The sequence below is a fragment of the Crocodylus porosus genome, unplaced genomic scaffold (assembly GCF_001723895.1).
Source record: "Crocodylus porosus isolate Cpor-Errol unplaced genomic scaffold, CroPor_comp1, whole genome shotgun sequence".
Lineage (NCBI taxonomy): Eukaryota > Metazoa > Chordata > Crocodylia > Crocodylidae > Crocodylus > Crocodylus porosus.
This window is the reverse complement of record NW_017728936.1, coordinates 12158936-12174104: the sequence shown is the minus strand read 5'-3', so window position 1 is coordinate 12174104 and position 15169 is coordinate 12158936. Positions and strand designations below refer to the sequence as shown.

The 15169-nt window shown below is 54.7% G+C and overlaps 2 protein-coding genes across 3 annotated transcripts in view; both read right to left on the bottom strand.

Moving 5' to 3' along the window:
* VPS11 (VPS11, CORVET/HOPS core subunit) overlaps positions 1-5634 on the bottom strand; it is a 15296-nt gene extending 9662 nt beyond the window's left edge. Inside the window, exons 1-7 of one of the 2 annotated variants that reach the window (XR_002103183.1) lie at positions 5456-5634; positions 4919-5067; positions 4598-4733; positions 2927-3090; positions 2583-2830; positions 1907-2108; positions 671-822 (exon numbers count right to left, since the gene is read on the bottom strand). Coding sequence is in view for 1 of the 2 variants with exons in the window: in XM_019547153.1 (XP_019402698.1) it covers positions 671-822; positions 1907-2108; positions 2583-2830; positions 2927-3090; positions 4598-4733; positions 4919-5067; positions 5456-5606 (1202 nt within the window). In the remaining variant the exon portion in view is untranslated. The remainder of the gene's footprint in view (positions 1-670; positions 823-1906; positions 2109-2582; positions 2831-2926; positions 3091-4597; positions 4734-4918; positions 5068-5455) is intronic. The other variant, XM_019547153.1, reaches the window with a different exon arrangement.
* A 141-nt stretch (positions 5635-5775) lies between these two features.
* Positions 5776-13739, bottom strand: TREH (trehalase). The gene is made up of 15 exons (XM_019547149.1): positions 13514-13739; positions 11943-12043; positions 11145-11292; positions 10963-11050; positions 10761-10861; positions 10419-10511; positions 9986-10102; positions 9504-9626; positions 8662-8711; positions 8014-8208; positions 7292-7509; positions 6829-6940; positions 6225-6337; positions 6023-6076; positions 5776-5947 (listed from the first exon to the last, which is right to left on the bottom strand). The coding sequence occupies exons 1-15, from the start codon at positions 13606-13608 to the stop codon at positions 5798-5800; spliced, it is 1758 nt and encodes a 585-aa protein (XP_019402694.1). The 5' UTR covers positions 13609-13739; the 3' UTR covers positions 5776-5797.
* Between the last annotated feature and the right edge of the window lie 1430 nt (positions 13740-15169).

Sequence of the window (15169 nt, the reverse complement as noted above, 5' to 3'; positions counted from 1 at the left end):
TCAATCTCTTCTCCCTCGTCCAGGTGATCGGTCACCTGGTCATAGAAGGAAATGAGATTGGTCAAACGAGACCTACCCGCAACAAACCCGTGCGGGCTATCCCTTAGGATGTTAGCCTGGGCCAGTCCCTCAAGGATGGCCTCCTTCATAAACTTTTCTAAGATCTTCCCCAGGATAGAAGTTAGGCTAATGAGCCTGTAGTTAGCCGGATCCACTCTCCATCCTTTCTTGAAGATCGGCACCACAGTGGCCTTCTTCCAGCCTTCCGGCGCTACACCTGGCCCTCTATCATTTCTGTCCTCTTTCCGTAAGCCTCCTCTACTTGTGCCGTGTCCTATTTGAGATGGGGTTACTACTACTGCATACAGAATTCCAGACACTTGTAAACATCAGCGTATACAGTGGCATTAGAATATGTTCAGGTTTAAGTCTATATCCTGTTCCTTAACATTTTGACTCCTATTCAGTTGCAGTCAGAATAGCAGATATCTTCACTGAGTGATGCTGAGGCCCCTCTCCTGCGTTTATGCTGTAAGCGTGGAACTCTGCGACATCAACTCTCTCATCATCACAGGATTAAGTTTGACTCTGGGTTTAGACAAATAAAGAGATACCTGCGGATCACGTATATACTATTCGTTTTCCTTTGCTCAGCATAGTCTCTGCCTACCGGATATACTGCTGAATAGCTCCATCATGGTTCCCTTTGTTGTACAGATGATCTCCATACTGCCTGAAAATCTCCGATAAGCCATCACTGTCCAAATGGTGACTCTTGGCCAGGTTAATCGCCATCTCAAACAAGTTTTTTTTGAACAGCATCTGGAGAACGTGAAAGAACAAGATTTGGACAACTGTGGCTTCCTCCCTCCTCCCAAAGCAGATATACTGTTTACCAGCCTTGAACTCAAAAGACAGAGGAAAAAAAAAAAGCCACCCCACAAATCTTCTGCTGAGACTTAAGCAACTTGGACTTCTCGGTCATAAAACACAGAGGGAGAACAACAGAAACACAGACAGAGGATGAGCCTTGAAGGTGGGAAGGATGGCCTCAGGGAATGAAAAATCAGAGTCTCGCAGGGATAGACTGGAGGAGGTAGACTTGGGTCAACCACCGCTGTTCTGGTAACAAGGCTTCACAAAACAGAAACCTGGCACATAAGATTGCAGGGAAGTGCCTCCCGACCAGCCTACCTACTTCTAGACCATGTCTCATTAAGGCACTCTCCTCATCAGATCACATGTATGCTCCATTTCACCACAGCTGCTGTGCTTTCCCTCCATACTCAACCTCAAGTTGATTCCTCAGCCCTGCTAAGCTTTCAAAAACTAAAGAGGTCAGCTATATAGACCAAGGTGTCACAAATGTACTCGGTGATGGGAACCAGATTTCATTTTTTTCTCATGCCTTATGGGCCAAAATGGGTAACTAGGATGATACATTCCCCTCAATACACAGAACGCTCACAAGATGCATTGGTTTGTACTCTATTCAGATTCGAAAGGCTTCTCTCACAACCCAAACAGCTGGACTTTTCAATATTTAAGTGAAAGATTAGATTCTGCGGACACTGAAAGTCACATATAAGTACATTCAACCTGTCAAATGGAGCAGGGTGAACGCTATCTCCATTCTGGACAACGACGTTTAATTTGCTACGTTCCTCAGCAGAGAGATGTCACTGTACTATTCCGAAAGCAAGCCGTTTGTTCTGTTTAATGCTACTCAAAGCGTTTTACGGGCTGTAAGCAGCACTGAGAGAGGCCTGCAACCCCTCAGTCATACAAATACGCTATCAGTACATTAGTACTCCATAACGAGTTAACCCATCTAATGAGTCTTTACGATCAGAGGTATAAAATACAGACGAAAAATTGTCAAACAAACAAAGCAAGAGTTGCCTGCCTCAAGTTTGGTTTGTGTATCCTTCTCTTGCAGCGCATGGATTTTCCCATCTCTGGTCAAAACGTAGAGAGACCCCCACTCAGCTAACACATCAACCACATCATCAAAAACCGAGCTGTATGCGATGAATTTGTTATACAGGTCATAGATGTTCAAGAGTTGCTTGTCTGAATTCTGTGGATCACTCCCAGCAAACTCAGATCTGGAGAACGGAAGGAGCACAGAGAGAGAGCGTAAGGTACAAATCTCCTGGATTTCTAAGTCTAGTTATCAACAGCACCGTCTTAACACACCCAGAACTGAGGTGTCCTCAGCAAGCACGCAAGATTCGTCTTGACGTTTACCTCATAAATCGAGCCTTTAGGCAAAGCTCCGAACAGCTACACCACTATGGAAGTATTCAATTCTTATTCTATATGTTTTATTAGGAAAATCAGTATCAGTTATAGGAGGGAGCTAACAAATCCCGCTGGATGTGGGTGCTGCTACCCCACCATCCTCCAACGGCTTCTGCAAGTTCAGATGGAGTCACAGGAGCCTTTCTTAGGTTCCAATACCAAGACTGCGCAATAATGTAAGTAGACAACCTAACATAACAAAGCACAACGGGAGTTGAAAGGAATAGTAGTTGTACACTGAATACATTAAATGGACTTGTCCGCTCCAGGAGCCCTACTTTGGAGAGCACTTTGGGTCCTTGGAAACAATGACGAGGTATCCCCGATACCAGTGAACTATCAACTTCTGCCCCTCAAAAGCAAAGCAGGGACCTCGCTCATCTGGCTGGTACAGATAGACACATTCATTTCCTGCCACGATGAACTGGAGATCCTGAGAGGGGTCACTGAGGGCAGAGCAGCGCAAGCCACAACCATGAGTGTCCAGCTCCAGACGAGGATAATCCTTCACAGACAACGTGTAGCACTGTAGGGGCACAGGTGAGATGACGACTCAGGACCCAATGCAGCCAGTGAGCCACACCCTGGCCCCCGCTGCAGTTTTTTCAAACTCACGCCTTACCTGGACATTCTCAGTGGTTACAACAAAGAGGTGCGTGGTTTTGCCAGATTGTCTGAAGGCAAGGCCAGTAACTGGGTAACTGCCTTCATGCAAAATCTGGGTCTTACTGTGTCGATCGCGTGTGATGTCCCCTTTTGTGAGCACAACGCTCCCATCTGCAAAACCTGTTGAAGAGAATTGACAAACAAGGCGTGTCAAACACTCTGGACCAGATCTGGACTGGATCCACAAGCCACAAGCAACCGCAGGTGACAGCACTTCCCCAGTGCCAGGCGGCAACACAGAGCCACATTCAGATGGCACCATGAGTTCGTCAGGGTCCCGGGACCCTGAGTTCTGCAGCAGGCCTGCCCCCAGACCACCACTGACTGGTCCACGTGGAATGGTTCCACGGGCCAGATCCAACCCAGAGGCAACATGTTCGACACCCCTGGACTCAACTATTTATACTTATGGCACTTCCAGCACGTTGCCTAGTGCGAGCATAAGGCAGTCCCACGTAGCTGAATATTCCTTGGTTCCCATCCCAGCTAGATATTAGAAACAGGTGAGCCTGGGATCTTATTTCAATTAACCAAATATCACACTCCTACCCTTCATAAACCCTAAGTGAATCTGTTCATTGATGTTTCCTGATTCTCAGAAAAAGGCTTGCTGTTTTGAAAAAGTGCAGTCACCATGTCCTGTACCTTCAGAACACCTGCATACACTTCCCTTTACAGACTGTTTTTCTTTCTTTACTCTCCTTTTGTTTTGCTTTGCTAGAACGGATGCCTAGCTCAGTAGAACCAGTTTTATTTAGCCATTGTTTAAAATCAAACACCTCAAAAGTATGTAAGTTCTGATGCACCCACCAATAATATAATGTAAATAAAAACCACCTACTCAAAAATTACAGATTTAAAGTAAGTCCTTTAAGTCGTGTTGTTAACACCACCTCGCTAAAAGTCCAAGAGTCTAAATTTAAAGCAAAAACCGTTAGAAGCCACTGCCAAGAGGATAATTATAAAGTGGTCTCCTGACACACTTGAGCTGGCACTAGCGCCAACACGCACTTCAGAAAGAAATAAACATTTAGACTAGAAATTGCTTTCTACACATCAGGCAAGAAACGGAAAAGATTACGTAGAAAAGTTAGCATCACTCCATCATCGGAGGCTTCTAAGAACCAGTTAGACAAACGTCTATTGGAATGGCTTAGATGCAGTTCAACTCATTTTGAAGCAAGTGAGTGAAACGGACAGAGCTGGAAAAAGTAGTGGAAGACTATTTCACTTTTTTTGCACTTAATTCAGCTTCCATTAAAGGACCTAGTGCTACGCATTCTTTCATGAGTACTCCCCTATGTTTGCATAGAAACATAAAGACTTCAGGTCAAGAGCACCAGGCCCTAATCTGTTTTGTTCTCCCATATCTGCCCTGCAAATATTCCATGGGAATGTTGAAAAGCAGCCAAGGAGAACGGTTACAATGAATACTGAAAAACAGATTTCATGAATACATTTCCTGAATAGGTTTCTGTTTTAGCTGAAGAGAACCAAAATTTCTCAAAAGTCCCTTCAGTTATAATTTAACTCCTACTAATTTACCATACGAAGCTAAAAAAAAAAAAAAACCAAAAGATTTGGGAGCTGTTTTTGCACCCTCAGGAGCGGGGTGATTTTCACTTACCAATAGCCATGAAATTAAGATTCTCGTGGACAGTTAAACAGGATACAACTGTGGGTTTGTTCCCTGGTATTGCAGGAAAAATTCTTGTGCAAAGTGGATTTCCACCATCTCGCTTCTCCAGGTTCCAGACTTTAACCTGGGGACAGAGTTCAGATGCGAGGAGAAAGCATTACAAGAGGGTTGGATTAAAACCTCTTTTTTTTCCTCCCAGGCTAACAGGCCCAGGATTTACCATGCAGTCTTTTAAACAAATAAGCTGCAGGAACTCTTCCTAAGGCAGGCAGGTCCAGCAGCTCACCTCCCCGCTGTCATTTGACTTACCAAGGGATTAATACCTTCTTCATCTTCACCAACGGAAGCTAAAATACTGTGCTGCTTCATCTGGTACAGGTGGGTCACTCGCAGCTTATAAGCCTGGAAGCTGCTCAGTTGAAGGGAACGTGACAAGAACCAGATCTGACCTTCCATATGTGGATGCTAGTCAAGGTGTTTCAATTACAACCAGCTGCTACCAAACCTCACCCAGCCGCACCCTTCCTCATGCTCTGTGGTGGCCGGCAGCAGCTCGAACACTGACCCATTTCTCGCCAGCAGCGCTATCGCACAGTGCAGGACGGCCGGCGGGGCGATCGGGACAACCGGAGGCGAGGGTAGCAGCGGCCCAGCGCACAGTGGAGGCGGGGGCTTCACTCGAGCCCCTGCCCTGCCTAGCAGCCCAGCGCCAGGCCGGACGCTGCACCCCTAAGGCCGGGATAGAGCGCCCCAGGGGCACGAACCGAGACCGCCGCTGCCGGTGACCCTCGAGCGCTGCGACCGCTCTCCCGGCAGACACCGTCCACCCAGCCCCATCAAGGATATCGCCGAAGACGAGGCTGCCGCGGCCAGAGTCGCAGACCGCGAGGCCTGGGGGCAGCGCCAAAGGTTTCCCGCCACCGTCGGGCCCGGGCGGCTCCTTCACCGCCTCGCGCTCGAAGAAAACGAAGCGGCGCCACTGCAGGTAGGCCGCCATCTTGGCGCGCGGCGGCCGGCAGCGTCACGTGACCGCGGCCGTCTCCCGTCACGTGGGCAGGGCTGGGCCTGCGCGCGCGTCTCCCTCCCGGCGGCAGCAGGCCGCGTGCGCGGAGCCCGCCCTCCTCGCCCCCACCGGCGCACGGTAGAGGGCTCGCACACACGCACGGAGTGCACCGCGTTTATTGTCGGCTATCCGCGGGCCGCCGCCAGGACGAGCAGCGCAGCCGCCGCCAGCCGGGGCGCGGCGCGGGGCGCGGAGGCGGAGACGGGCGCCGCCAGGCGGTCCCCGAACAGGTCGAGCAGCTGCAGCGCGACGCCGTTGGTCCAGCCGAAGCCCTCCTGCGGGGACGGCGGCGTCAGGGAGGCCCGAACCTTCGCCATCCCCCGCGCAGCCGGCGCAGCCCCCATACGCACCTGCACCTGGTACTCGCCCCCGGTGCCCGGCCTGCCCTCGCCGTCCAGGCTGTACTGCGGGGGGACGCGGAGGTCGGCCCGGGGCGGAGCCAGAGCCAGGCGCCCGCCCCTCGGCCCCTCCGACACCAGGGAAAGCGGCCGCCCCCCTCCCCCGGGGCTGCCGGAGCAGGGCTGCGCGCCTGACTGCACCCGCCCGCGTTACCTTCTCGAACATGGCCTGGTACGTGTGGTAGAGGCTGAAGGTGGTCCGGGTCCAGTTCTGGGCCAGGGCAAAGGCCGTTTCTCGTGCGCTCCAGGAGCTGGACTTTGCCAGACCTGCGGCCCAGGCCGTGGCAGGAGCAGTCAGGCCCTCCCGCCCCAGGGGCTGCAGCTGCAGCCACGCTTGTGTACCGTTTACCACCCCCCAGCCCAATCAAGGCCGCAGGCTGTGGCCTCTGGGGCTTACACGAGCTGGAGGACGGGGGTTACTGCCAGTGGGTGGCCCTGCTCGCAAGCTTTTCCAACTGGTCGCACCCAGGGCAAGCAGCACAGAGTCTGTCCCAGCTGGGCAGCAGTACCACAAATGTGGGTGAAAGGCCTTCCTCTTCCCCTGCCAGCTGCCTGGCACTCTGCGCACTCGGGCGCCAGCGCAGGGACCAGGCAGACAGCGTGATTGCTGCACAGGGGGATTTGCGTCATCAGGCTGGGGCTGGGTGCAGGCGGCAGCGCTGGCCCCTGACTCGGGCCACACAGTGGGAGGAAGGGGAGTGAGATGATAGAGCAGCGTGGCAGCAGACCCATGCACACCCCACAAGTCACTCTCTTACCAGCAATCACCATGTGCTGCAGCGGGGGCCAGGCATTGGGCATGTCCCACTGCTGCCCCGTCCTCGCAAGAGATGTCGGGAGCCCCTTCTCATAGGACAGGGCTGTGCTCCCCTGTAAGCACAGGGACGGGGCTCAGCACGCCAAGCTTGCCCCAGCCACCCTTTGCAGCTGCCATGGGGGAACACAGGCTGCCCTAACACGAAGGGAGGCCCCTGCCCATGTCAAAGACAGGTGCACCCAGCTCCAGCAGAAGGCAGGGCTGCAGCAGCAGTTGAATCTCCCTCAGGAACCCCCCACCCGACACTAGGCAGCCCTGCAGCCCCGGCCCCACACAAGTGGCTCTGTAGGAAGGTAGGTAGTACCAACCCACACCGAGGGCATCCCCACCTGCAAGAGCAGTGGAGACTAACCATCTTGTACTGGCACCCAGGCCGTGTCCTCGTGCTCTGGAGCCTGGCTCACCTGCAGATAGTGCAACACCTTCCCCACCACAGCCTGGTCCACAAAGCACTCAGCCCACAGGGGCACCAGGTTGGAGGGGTAGAAGGCTGGGTTCCGCTGCTTTGTCAGGAGGTTGAAGTCCAGCCATATTCCAGCTGCCTCATCCCACAGGACGGCTTGCACAGCCTGAAGCCGGCGCTCCAGTGCAGCCTGGAACTGGGCAGCCTTGGAGCTGTTGCCTTGGAGGGCGAGAGCAGGCCCAGCCATTTGTGGAGCCCTAGCAGCCAGTAGCAGCACCCACAGCAGCCCCTGCTTCGCAATGGGCTGGCAGGACAGCCTCAGAGAAAAGGCCAGAGGACTACCCTGTCCCCGGAGACTTGGGCAGTAAGCATAAAGCTTCAAGCTGGGACCCAAGAGAGGCAGTAGGGATGTGCCAGAGTTCATACATGGCTGCTGCAGCCCCTTATCCAGGAAGAGTCAGCACGTGGAGCAGGTCACATCCTAACAGCACTCATTTCCCCTTCAGCTCAACAGAGGAGCAAAGGGACCACACCTGCGCTTGACCCAGGGCAGAGTGCAAGCAGATGCCTTCTGCTGGTGCAGGGAGTTGCCCATATGCTGCGCTACCATGGGCACAAACTGCAAGGGCAGCAGTTATGGTGCAGGAGACAAGTTCACTGCTCCAAGAGCAGGGGGTGTCCCTGCCCCGCGGGCAAAGCCCTGCTGCCCGAGCACCGCCTTACCCAGCCGCCTGTGGAACTCTGCCAGTAGGCGCTCTGTCTTGCACAGCACAGCATTCAGGTCCACCGGCACCACAGCGCTGGCTTTCGTGTCCCTCAGTGTCCCAGCATGCGTGGGGGGTTGGAACCAGCGTGAAGAGAAGTCCCAGCCTGATTCTGCTGCAGACTTCAGCTCTGCCCAGAGCTCCTGCCTGGCAGCTGCAAGCACCAGATAATCACATAAGGACCCCTCTGGCAGCAGGGCTGGTGCCTAGCCAGGGCATGTCCTGCAAGGGTGAACGCAAGGTGCCAACGCATGTGCATCAGATGGGTATGGAGCACAGCAGCAAGCTGGGGGCAGGGTCCCCCACCGAAGCAGACCTCTGGAGTGCAGGTGGAAGAAGGGCCTGGGGAAATCACACAACCCAGCAAAGCAGCACCTAAGTGGCAGTGATGGCCATCATCTTGCCCAGCCGAGCCCAGGGCTGCTGATGGCCAGAACGTTCAGGGCCAGCACATCCTATCGTACAGAAAAGGCGATTCCTTCACTGAGGCCATTCCCTATGCCCAGCCCCAACCCGTGGCTCTGCTTCCTTGCACGTGGGGTGCAGCCAGAAAGGAGCAGGGCGAGTTGCCAATGCTGGGGACGATACTGTGATGCAGAGACCTCACCGTCACTCAAGCCAGCTGCCAGCTCCCAGTCTTGGCTGTAGGACTCTGGTCTGCAAGGCAAGGAGGACAGGAGGTTGGGGGGGGGGGCCAGGGGAGAAGGGAAACACACCAGGTCCATGAAGGTGTTTGCCCTTCCTTTGTTCCAAGCAGCAGCAGCCTTGGCCACCACCAGGCATGCTGTGCCAGCAAGGACCAGGCCCACTCCGCAAGGGAGCCCAGAGCTGAGGAAGCAGGGCAAATTCTGCCAGCATCACTACCACTGAGGGAGCCACAGTCCAGCTGCCGGCACTGCAGGGTAGCAGCCAGGCCAGATGCCAACAACACCACAAGTCGGGGGGGCGCTGTCCCCCTCCACATCTACTCCAGGTCAGTGACTTGGCCAGCAACAGTGCTGCTGGGCTGGAGGGACCTCCTGGAGCACCTGCTCAATAACCCTCAGAATCTCAAGCACGACTCGCTGCGTAACAAGTGACCACAGGGCCTTTGCTGCAGCAACTGCACTCCACTGAACAAGCACCTAGTTGGGCACAGCTCCCTGCTGCGGCTCATGTTCCCCAGTGCGAGGGAAGAGTACCCAGCCAGACACTGCCTTTTCAAGAGCAGAGCTGAACCCCCCACACCGCTGTTCAGGAGGCAGGGAAGGGGCCCTAGAACAGACTTGGTGTCAGCAGAAAGCCAGGTATCTGCCAAGCCCAGTGCTAGCAACAGCCCCTGCAACAAGGGGAGAGGATGGGGCCCTGGGCTACAAGGCCACAGCACAAGTCATGGCAGAGCTGCTCTCGAGCCCAGGAGTCCCACTCCTCTGTCCATCGCTTGCTCGGGCAGTGCCTCTAGGCTGTTACCTGGGCTCCCCAACCTGGACATTGTAGCGGTTAAGAGTGTGATCTGTGCCCCCCACGGCGATGTTCACACTGCGATTGTGCTGCCAGAACTCGTATTCCACTTCCAGCAGGTGGATGTTCTCCCTGGGGGCCAGAGTAGGCCTGTCAGCATCCCCCCAGTGCCAACCAAGCCAACTAACCAGGCTGGGCTCCAGCAGCACAGCCACCCTGCCCCACCACGTCGCAACCCCACACTCCCTTTTTCAGCCCACCTCCCCCGGCCACCAGCCATGGAGGCTGCATTGCCCCAGGCTACCAGGGAACAGACCCGTGTCTTCTGCCGCCCCTGGGAGCCACTTGTGCTGCAAGGCAGAGCAGCACACTCAAGGACTTGGCACAAGGAAGAGGCCAGAAGGCAGGTGCCAGGCCTGTGGGGAGGGTCCCCTGCCTGCCCTACCACCAGGGACACAGGGCCGGTGTGCCCAGCAGAACCTCATGCCCACCTGAGAAAGGCTGTGTCATTGGTGCGAGCCAGGTAGGCGTCCATCATCAGCGCGAGGAAGGGGGGCTGACTCCGGCGCAGGTAATAGACCCGCCCTCCGTTGGGGATGTGCCCGTACCTGCCCATTGGGACAACCCATGTCACAGGTCCACGGCAAGGCAGGAGCAGGGCGGGCTTGTGGCAAACCACCCTGCCCACCATGTGCTGGGGCAGCTTCACCCCAGCCCCGGTGCTGGCACAGGGCCAAAGCCAGCAGGCCGGAGAGATCCCTCCCTTGGCCTCTACCCCCTCAGAGCTCACGCCCCAAGGGACGGGGCACAGCTGGAGCAAGGGCCGACTCCCTCGCGTCTCTTGGATGAGAAGCTGCAGCCCCCCACAGACGTGATGGCCTAAGGCAGCCAGGCACTCGGTGTCCCCACTCGGCAAGCTCTCACCGATCCACCAGGTAGAGGAAGTTCTGAATCATCCCTTTGGCCGTGGCAGGCATGTCACATAGCAGCAGCCCCTCGATGACCCAGTACGAATCCCTGCAGCAGAAGGGGAGTGAGCCTCTGCAGGTGGTCTAGGCTTGGAAACAAAGCTCAGCCTTGCATACAGCAGCCCCAGCCCCAAGAGGGAGGCCTCGAATAGCCCCTGCAGTGCGGGGGGAAATTAGCAGGGCGGGGGACAACACGCACAACATCATGTTCACCAGCTCAACCTGATTAGGGCGAGACCAGAGTGCTGACAGCGATTCATCTGAGAACAGTGCGAGACCCTGCCCAACCAGGACTCACCAGTAGTAATACTCTATGAACCGGCCACCGGGCACCATCATGGGCTTTGGCACATAGATCAGGGAGTAAAGCTCTGGCTGGGCTTCTACAGCAACCTTGATCTGAGAAAGAGACGAACCAGGCTGGTTCCCAGGCCCCACGACCGCTTCATGCACCCTACAGCACGTCTGCCCCATGGAAGTGGGCTCCCCACCCCAACTACCTTTCTCCCGAGGGATTTCCACTTGGTGTTCAGCTCTGACGCCCATGCCCGGAGCTTCTGGTCAGAAATCTTGTTTAGTATGCGGGGCCTGGAAGGCAAAGAGAATTTGGCAGGAAAGAACTCCCCAGGACTCCTCATGCCAGGGTCACACCAGGAGGGATCTGGTTGGGTTCACTGCACACCTGCTGTTCCAGTCTTGAGGCTCCCATTGCTCAAACTCCTTCCCTGGGTCGTCAAAGGACAGAGTCACAAATTGCTGCAGCTCCGTCCTGGACACCATGCCCTTCTGCGCTTTGGCCATCAGCTGCTGAAATTCTGCCAGCACCACATCTGAGAAGAGAGAAGAGGCTGCAGTAACCCCTGCCAGGACCAAGGTATCCTGGCAATTCTCCCAGTGCAGTACACACCACTGCACTCCTGCAGCACAGTGCCAGGACTCCCACTCATAAGTGTCATAGTACCTGGGGTCAGGAGGGACCTGAACAGATCTAGCCTGACCCCCTGCCACAGGCAGGAATGAATGCTGGGTTCACGAGACCCCAGACAGGTGATCATCCAACCTCCTCTTGCATTTGCCCAAGGTAGAGGCGAGGACCACTTCCCTGGGAAGTTGGTTCCAGATTGTGGCCACCCTAACTAAAATATTGCCTCCTGATCTCCAACCTATTCTCCATCAGCTTATTGCCATCATTTCTCATCACCCCAGGTGGTGCTGGGGAGAAAAGCCCTCTTCCTATTTGCTGATGATCTCCCCTGATGAGTTTGTAGGCAGCCATCAGGTCCCTCTTGAAGTACGGCGCCCAGTACTCCAACTGTGGCCTGACCAAAGTCACAGAGGGCCTATGACTACCGTAGGCCAGGCACAGACCAGACTGGCAGTGACTGCAGCCCAGGACTGGAACGACTAGACTGCAGGTGTGTGTCTGGGAGCAAAGGAAGCAGCGCAGCGCTGTGGCCTGAGCCATGCCGCTCGTGCTGACCTGCTGGTTTCCGCAGGGGCATGTCAACAAAGTGCTTTGCATCAGGGAAGAGCCTGGCCAGCTGAACCTGCTTCAGGAGGTCTCCAGTGCAGTAAATCTTGCTGCAAAAAAAGACAGAAAGACAGGCTAAGCGAGATTCAGACCTGCCTGCTCACATTCTGCACAGTCTGCTATGTGCACTGCAACAGACAGCTCATCAGCATGGACAGTGACCTGCAGACCTCCAGCATGGTCTGGGTCAGAGCCCAGGCATGTTGCAGGGAGAAGGGGTGGGCTGCATTGTCAGTGCATGAGTGCACAGGGGAGTGAGTGTGCCGATAAAAGACAGCGCAACCTGCCTGGGCATCAACCCAGACCCCACTGATTTTTTCCATTGCAGGACTTTAAACGGTCCCTCAGCTGCTGCCTTCAGACTGTCCCAGGGTCCATCTGCACACCACAATGTACTGAGACCGTGTCCTGTGCACGAGACCATGGCATGTTACAGCCATGTCACACAACCACGTGGTGCATCTGAGAGCACCTGCTGGGCATCAGCTCTGACAGTCAAGACCCACGCAGCCCAGTCCGGCTACACAATCAGGCACCATCCCAGCCCTGTGACAAAAACAAGTGCCAGCCTGGAGCCCAATCAATGTCAATCACAGAGGTCAAGGTCCACCAGAGTGGCACCCTGCCGATGCCTGCATCTGCTGTGTAGTTACCATTCGTTTCACCGAAACAAACAGCGGAGGAAGCTGCAAGTCTGCCGGGATCACAGAGCAGAGCAAAGACACAGAGTGAGAACAGATGGTAGCTCTTGCAAGCAAGCTGCCATAGGCTCTGTGAAGCCACGTACTCTCTCTTTAGGGGATCACCAATAGGACTCCACCGAATTGCTGGCAAGCAGTTCCCGTGAGTGTCAACGACTAACCACAGCACTGCTCTGCTGAAGCTCCTATCCATCCTGGAAGCCTACGCCAGAGCCATGCAACGCAACGCAACGCAACCATACCCTCTGAACTCCAAGCAGCACCTCAGTTCCTCAAACTCAGAAGAAATCTCATGATTCCCAGGGGAACATGCAGTTACCACTTGGTAGCAAGTCATGATGAAGCCCCTGTCACCCACATGAATAAGCTCAGGGTGGTGATCCTTGTCCTCCAACTATACCTGCAGATATTTCTGCCCAAATACAGGGGAAAGGCTCTCACCACATCCAGCTCTGACACTTGCACGTCCTCCGAGGCAGAGTAGGCCGCGGGGGAGGAAGGCCAAGGGGTATTAATCACAGCTCTAGAGACTGTAATAGCTGAGAGTGGGCTCAGAGAGAAGAAAAACTTCTGGACTACACACAGGTGTCACTGGCTGCTCCCTTACGCTCCACAGAGTCATAGATTGCAAGGCTGGAAGGGATCTCAGATCATCAGCTTCAGCCACTTGCACCAGGCAGCGACGTGCCCCCAACAACTGCAACTTGTACAGGAGATGCTAGGACTTGTTACAGACAAAAACAACCAACAGCCCTGGGCCCCGAGATCTGTCACGGGGAGACCCACTGGTGCCCATGGAGTAGCTTGGACAGCAGTTACCTGTCACAGGGAGGTGGGAGGCCGCAGCCCAGCCTCTGCCATCCTAGTACAGAAATGGAGATGCCAACAAGGAAGCGCCAAGCTGTCCCCAGCATCCTGGCAGCACCAGCCCCACTGCTCAGGAGGGGTGCTGGATAGTAACTGGTTCCCGAGGTATGGAGTTCACAGGGAAATGCTTTAACAATCTAACAGAACAAAGTCCAGGAAGCAAAGTCTGAAATAAATCACGTGTGCTGTACAAGCTCTTTGCTGCCTTCATGGGGTGTGGCAGCTTCAGCGGCTTGTAGCAAAGGAAGCTGGCAGCGGCATTAAGCCTCACAGACAGCCCTATCACAGTCCTCGTTAGCAGTTCCAGCCATGGGTACGTGGTGCCTAGGCAGCCACTCACAGCACCCCTTCTCGAGATGAGAGCGGTCCCAGCCAGGACAGCATCCGCAAACATCAGGGACTAGAATCAGGACAGCTTGAGGGAGAGACTTCAGCCCGCGTGGGGCACCTTACCAATGCTGCACCTTGCCCCAGGAGAAGAGCAGGGAGGAAATGGGAGGGGAAGCCTGGTGGACTCTAGGTACCCCCACAAAGATCAGCTACAGACCTTAGGAGCCGCACAATAAGCTCCAGCCAATCTACCTGGGCAGGCTGCGAGTTCCCCATGGCGCAGGGCAGCGGGAAGCCCTCCTTCCCCTGGTCTCCTGCACTTCCCAGGCTGCAGCCACTTGGTGCAAGAGTTCCTCCCATAGGCAGGTTTGTTTAGAGCATTGCTGCTTTCAGGAAAGGGGAAGCAGCCACCTCACCATCCCAAAAGACCAACTTTCTCCTTCATCTGAGCCCAGGGTCTGCAGACAGGTTCCCCCCGCAAAGCCTGGCCTGGAGGTACAACAGGAACCCTACGGAAATCTTCAATCAGCCCTGCCAAGTCCCATTACAGGGCAGCTTCTGTTCCCCACCCACCCACCTTAGGCTTTAATTCTGCCAATACAGACTCCATTGCTGAAGCTTCCCACGCACTGAACCCATCCTTATAAAAATGCCCTCCATATCAGTTATTTCCCAGCAATGCCTATCCATTCCCCTAACTTCCTTCACTTACAATCAGATTTTAAGCTCACTGCAGCACTAGTTTCTTTCAATAACGGAACAGACCTTACATAATTAATGCTACTTCCCTACGCCCAGAGACTGCTTCTCTTCTGTTACTGCCACAAAAGTCTGGGGCTGGGTATCTGCATTTCAGTAGCAGATGTTTCTTCAGATCTGCTGCACTTTTTTATTTTTATTTATTTATTTATTTATTTATTTATTTTTAACTCAGTGAGTTATTATACATGACCCAATGCAACCTATAGTTTCATAGTCGGTCGGGTCCGAAGGGACCTGAGAAAATCATCAAGTCCGACCCCCTGCCACGGCAGGAAAGACTACTGGGGGTCAAACAACCCCGGCAAGGTGATTTGTCTAGCCTCCTCTTCGAGTCCCGCAGGGTAGGAGCCAGCACCACTTCTCTTGGGAGTCGGTTCCAGATCCTAGCCGCCCTGACCGTGTGAAGTCGCGCCTCCTGATGTCTAGCCTGAATCTCCCCTCTGCCAGTTTGTGACCGTTATTTCTCCTCACTCCTGGGAGCGCTCAGGGGAACAGGGACTCCCCCAGTGCCTGCTG